The 6,000-nt window shown below is 47.7% G+C and overlaps 1 protein-coding gene across 1 annotated transcript in view; it reads left to right on the top strand.

The window, feature by feature from the left end:
* The first annotated feature begins 1,263 nt into the window (after window positions 1-1,263).
* Egln3 (egl-9 family hypoxia inducible factor 3) overlaps window positions 1,264-6,000 on the top strand; it is a 30,905-nt gene continuing 26,168 nt past the window's right edge. The window contains exon 1 of the mRNA XM_021179361.2: window positions 1,264-1,968. Coding sequence (XP_021035020.1) covers window positions 1,264-1,968 — 705 coding nt within the window. The remainder of the gene's footprint in view (window positions 1,969-6,000) is intronic.

Here is a 6,000-nt window from a genome sequence, read left to right as displayed (position 1 = left end):
GCTTCTTGAAGTTAGGGCAATTTGAGCCTTTACCCTAATGAAGTACACCTCCTCCTGGACAGACAATATGGAAGAGGCCAACTGAGCAAGGCCATTAACAGGATCCCTGTTCTCCATAGAGCTAGTTAGGTTTCTTCAAAGCTGCTTACACCCTCTCTGGTTGACAGCCACTCCCCAAGGCCCTGTTTGCCCTCACCAACTACAATACAGCCTTCTTCCCAGTCTGTCAACACTCTCTCCTCCTCTGCCTCTCCTTCCCATGAACCGCACCCCCACTTCTCCCCTCAGAGAAGGTGAGCAGAGGGGCTATTGGGAAGAGAATAAAAGCAAAAAGGACTTTATGTCCAAAATTAGTGATGCTTGAAAGATCGGTGCAATTTTTCATTTGACTTAACTGAAACCTAAATGTGCAAAGATGGGAACTGACTCTCTGTCTCTCTCTCTCTGTGTCTGTCTCTCTTTCTCTCTGTCTTAGATGTCTCTGTTTCTCTCTCTCTCATTTGGAAGGAAAGGGTATCAGAAATCTGTATAGAGACCACCTTACAGTAGATAATTAAGCCTTTTGGGTAGGGTCTAGGGCTCTAGTGTAAGTTATGTGTAGTAGAAGTCAGAGAGACCTGGAACACAGTGTATCTTTTGGGGAGAACGCGAGTGATTTTGAGGGAGAATTTCAGAACTTTTTAGTAAAAAGCTTGAGTATAAATGGTGCATGAACATCTCCCGCAGGGCAAAATACAAAAATTTGCAGGATTTGGCAATGCTCTCCCTTCCCGCAGCGTCTCCCTATCTCTCTGCCCTCCACTCCCTCCTCAGGGATACACACCAGCCTGGCACACGGGGTGGGGGGAGGTCAAGGGGAATGTTTGTTAATGAATCAGTCAGTTTTGGTTAAAATTAAATTCACCTCACTCTCTCACAGGGGTTGGAACCGCCAGACCCCAATCAAACAGAAGAGGAAAGAAGGAAAGACACTAGATAGAGCTTAAACCTTAATGTTTAAGAAATATAGTCACCAGAGAGGTGACTAGCCCAGAAAGTGGCAATAAACTGTTCATGTGCATCTCAAACCTGAGATCCAGGTTTTCAAGTTTGTTAGGGGATTTAACGCAAATCAATATGCAAATCGAGAGCATTAAAAAAAAAAAAATCCAGCCCTTTCTTGGGTCACACACACAGGTTAGCTAGAGTGGAGCTCGCCCAGATGCTCCGCAGCACCAGTCCAAGAGGAAGAGCCCGGAGGAGGGCAGTCCCGGGGGCGGGACCATGACGTTGGGGTCAAGGCGGGGCTTTCTCTCGTTCCTCCCCCGGCCACGGCCGCCGCGGCGGTGGCTCTGCATCTCCAAAAGGGGCCCTCCGACTTCTCACTGGGCCAGTCCGGCGCTGGGTGGCGGAGCCCTACGCTGCTCTCGCCGGTCTCAGAGCCGGGCTCCCTTCTCTTCAGAGTTTCGAGCAACTTTCCCCGCCTCTGGAGCTAAAGTGGCTCGGGGACTGTGGCCACCGCAGGTGGGAGAGCCCCGGGCCCGGCTCTCCGCATCTTTGCTGTGCGCTCGCACTGGGCAAGCCCTGGGTGCGTGCACCCTGGGGATCCCCGGCCTCGGCTCTGTGGGCGAGATGCCTCTGGGACACATCATGAGGCTGGATCTGGAGAAGATCGCCCTGGAGTACATCGTGCCCTGTCTGCACGAGGTCGGCTTCTGCTACCTGGACAACTTCCTAGGCGAGGTGGTGGGCGACTGCGTGCTGGAGCGAGTCAAGCAGCTGCACTACAACGGGGCCCTGCGTGACGGCCAGCTGGCGGGGCCGCGCGCCGGCGTCTCCAAGAGGCACCTGCGAGGCGACCAGATCACGTGGATCGGGGGCAACGAGGAGGGCTGCGAGGCCATCAACTTCCTCCTGTCCCTCATCGACCGGCTGGTCCTGTACTGCGGGAGCCGGCTGGGCAAATACTATGTCAAGGAGCGGTCCAAGGTAGGATGCGTGCGGGTGCCCAGCCGCAGCTGCGCTGCAGGGGACGGGAAGCCTTCGTTCGGAGTGTTGTGTCGCCTTCGCTGGGCTGCAGCGAACTTTGGTTTTTAACCAAGAAGTCAGCTTGCCTTATCTGCCTTACTTGCGTCCCCTCCACCTCCTGGCCTAACCCCTTAAAGCAAAAGTCCACGTTAAGGGGCTCAGGTGTCTCGTGATGATGAGCTTCTGCTGACTCTGAAAGAATTGCCCTGGTTTTGGTGATGACCGCAAGGACAACTGGCTGGTGGAGGGAAAAGATATTGGACACACTGCGACACGCATGTCCATGATCCGAAGTGCCTGCTTTAAAGCCACCCGGTACTGCCCTTCACAGTAGCCAGAGGCACTCTTTACCAGAGGCAAGTCTAATTTTTGCCTTGTGTTAGTTGGCTTGTAGAGTTAGGTAGGGTGGGAGGGAAGAGTTCGGTATGACAAGGTTAAGTCCTCCACTTCTGCGTGCAGCCTTTGAGCCCTGGGGCTCAGAATTCTCTTAGACCCCTCAGCCCAAGTGCTGAGCCCCACGCCATCGCCTTTCTTTTTCTATAAACTCATGGCAAAATCCACTCAAACAACCTGATAAGGTCCATGAAGAGAGTGGTGAGGTACCTCTGGGTAGAAACCTTGTTTTTGTTCTCAGAGCCCCGTAATGGGGGCAATGGGTGGTGATAATTTATCTTGAAAATGTTTACAGGTAGATTGGCAGGCCGGTTGGCCAATGGGAGGTGGAGGAGCTGGTGCCTGTAACATCACTTTGGGTTAGTCTTGCTCCTGGCCATTTCTTCCTATAAGGATAGTCAAACTCTCCAGGAGCAATTCAGAGAGCATTGCCCCTGTGTTGCTGCGGGACAAGGGACTCTTAGAGTCATGCAAACTTCTTTTGAAGTCCAGCAAGGTAGAGCATGCTAGCAGCAGAGGAACTGTGAGCACGGAACCATGTGGGCTCTTTAGTAACACTTGTAAAGTTTCTCAGTGTAGGTTCAGCCTTGGGATAAACTACTGTAGTCTTGTTTGTCCCCAAAGCTGGAAAGAGCACCCTTATAAAAATCAAGTGGTCAACTGGAAATGTCTGGAAGTGAAGGGTCGAGAGATGGGTGAAGAGAGTTGGGAGCTGCAGGCTGCTGTCAGGCTAGGAGGAGGTGAAGGGACGGTCTGACGAGCGTCCTTATGAATGGATCCATAGTAAACCTTAGAGGAACTGTTGATTTCTGAATGCTAGTTTGATTTGGGAGTAATTACCTGAATTCTGTTAGAGAATGATGGATGATAGAGGTTTTTTGTTTGTTTGTTTTTGGTTTTGTTTTTTTCTTCCATCAGTCAGCCTGGTGATAGACTGGGTCATCTGCATTTTCATCTGGATTGTTTCTGCACTGAATAACCTTGCTGATAGTCCCGGGCTTAGCCCCTGTATTGGGAGGCACTTGTAGCTTTAATCCGAAAGGCCAAATGACACCTTATCAGTTCTGTAAAGTTTCTTCCAAGCTTAGCTGTTAAAGAGTTTACCCTCAGTGGTTTAGGAGTGATGTTTTCCCCTCTGAGGGAGATTAGAATTAAACATACGTCGGGTCACGAACATAGTTTATTATTTAGCTTTGACTTAGTGGATGGCAGGAGGACCCCGAGCTAGAATTTAATTCATAGGGAATGAAAAAAATGCCAGGGAGAGGCAGGTAGGCTCTGTAGATCCCGGGGTGGACTAAGTAACTTTCCAGTTAACTGTATAAGGTGACTGCGCTTGAAAAGAGAAAATCTGTCTTGCCCACGGAAGAGCCATCTTTCCTTATCCAGATTCTGGTTGTCTTGACTGTTCCTGGCACAAAGCTCTCCTTCACACCCTTCACAAAGTCCATCCCTAGATTGGACTATTCCCTGGCTAATTAGAACCAAAACAACAACAACAACAACAAACCAAAATAAACCAAAAAAAAAAAAAACAAAAAAAACAAAAAACAAGTTTCAACAAACTATTATGATAAAATTTTTTCTTTTTCTTTTTCTTTTTTCTTTCTTTTTTCCTTTTCTTTTCTTTTCTTTTTTTTTTTAAGTGTAAAACTTTGATTTACTTCTGTCAGGTCGCCTGTGGCCTCGGGTCCCGTACTTGGAGTTTGCTGGTGATGCATTGTCAAGTCACATCCTGTCTATAGGGCTCCCCTGGCTTCCTTTCACTTGGCCTGTTTCTTACGTGCCTTTCCTCCCTCAGTGTCCTTCATTTTGTACCGCTTCCCACAGTACTGATATAGATAGACCCGATTTCCTGCTTATGCTTCCAGGGGAAAACTGTTCTCTTCATGGAGAGAACTTGTACTGATTTTCAACTTATTTATAACTTTTGATCAAGGGAATTTCAAGCATACACACATGTAGGCAGGCTAGCATGAACTCCCACCAGGCTTTTTTAGCAACTGCCAGTTTGTACATTTAGTTTAGACTGTTTTTTTTTTTTTAATATACTTTACATTCCTATGCGTTGTACTTATAGACGCATACACCCTTATTACATTTTTTTTCTTTAAATTGGATTTGTCAAGGTCATTGAATTATGTGAGCAGGACTGCAAAGGTATTGGGAATAAATAAGAACATTTACTGTACCTAGACTGTGAGAGAACTCTTAGTACTCCTGTCCCTGTCATTCATATATATGTGTGTGTGTGTGTGTAAGTGTAACATATGTCTGTGTGTGTGTGTGTGTGTGTGTGTGTTAGAAATTGTCTGCTTTGCTTCTGTTGTAGCAAAACGGGGTTTGGAGTCCCTCTGGGGAAAGTAAGTCCCTGTGGTCCCGAGGAGTATCATGGCGCCCCCTACCCTCAAGTGTGGTCATTGCTTTCCAACTAGCAACGGTTATCTGTTCCTAGTCCCTCCTGGAGATCTAGACCATATCCAAGATAAATACTGCTTATAATTTGCTCCTTTTTCTTTGGCTGCCTAGAGCTTGCAAATGGCTGTTTTCCAGAGAACGTGTAATTTATAGAACCGAATGTCCCTTTGCCTGAAGCATTCACTGTAGACTCAGAGTTGGGAACTCTAACAATAATAAATACCGTTTATTGAGCAGTTTGCGCTGCCTGGTGCCTCTGCTCGGCACAGTACTTATTTTACTTTCGTCTCTGAGCCTTGGCCCAGAATGAACGAAGCACTTAAATAATAGACCCAAAGTCTCTCACAGTCAGGGCCCAGAGGCAGTTTTAGAAAGAGGTTGGGGGAGGATTGGTGTTACTAAGCCTTGTGGCCTTAGAGAAGTTAAAGTCACTTGGGGTCCTATCAAGTGTAAAATAATAATTCAAAAGCTTTAGGAAAAAGAACTTTATACCAATACATGTAAAATTCTTAGAATGTCCTGTCTTCGTCTTTGTTTAAAAGCTCCAGGTGAGTTTTGAGGCTCTTCCTCAAATGGGTCTGACTTGAGTCTGTTGGTAACATCAGGCCTTCCTGTTTAGCAGCCCAGATGTGCATGTGTGTCTCTGAGTTTCAGTGCAGGACTCCTGTGAGCCAGCTTATACTCACAAATACATGTGAACTGTAGGCTAGTCTAGTTCCTCGTTAACTGTGTCTCAAGCCATGAGACACACATCACACACTGTGGATGTGGTGTGGGCCACTTGAGTGCATCTGAGGTGCAAGTGAAGTGCTGAGTTAGTTCTTCCAGTGTTGGTTTTAGGCAAGCATTGCTAGACTGGTTGTTAGGACCCTGACCAGGGCATCTGTGGGCAAGGGGGGTAAAAAAGTTGTATTGTGAGCAGACAGATCAGTCCCTTCCTTGTGACAAGACAGAGGACTGAACAGCAGGAGGCTAATGAACAAGAGTGTGTAGCCTGGGGTGGGCGTGGGGGTGGGCGTGGGGGTGGGGGTATGGGCTTGCTTTCCCCTTGTGGAGCAGCTGTTTGGCCTGCCCTTCTGGTGGTGTTAAGAATGCTTGTTACTTAATGGAACTTATGTTGGTTGGAAAAGACTCTAAGCAAAAATGGGAAGATGTACCTTGCTGATCTGATTTCTCTCAGGA

The sequence above is a fragment of the Mus caroli genome, unplaced genomic scaffold (assembly GCF_978045245.1).
Source record: "Mus caroli unplaced genomic scaffold, Mus_caroli_1 scaffold_14, whole genome shotgun sequence".
Classification (NCBI taxonomy): domain Eukaryota; kingdom Metazoa; phylum Chordata; class Mammalia; order Rodentia; family Muridae; genus Mus; species Mus caroli.
This window is presented reverse-complemented; position numbering and strand designations above follow the sequence as displayed.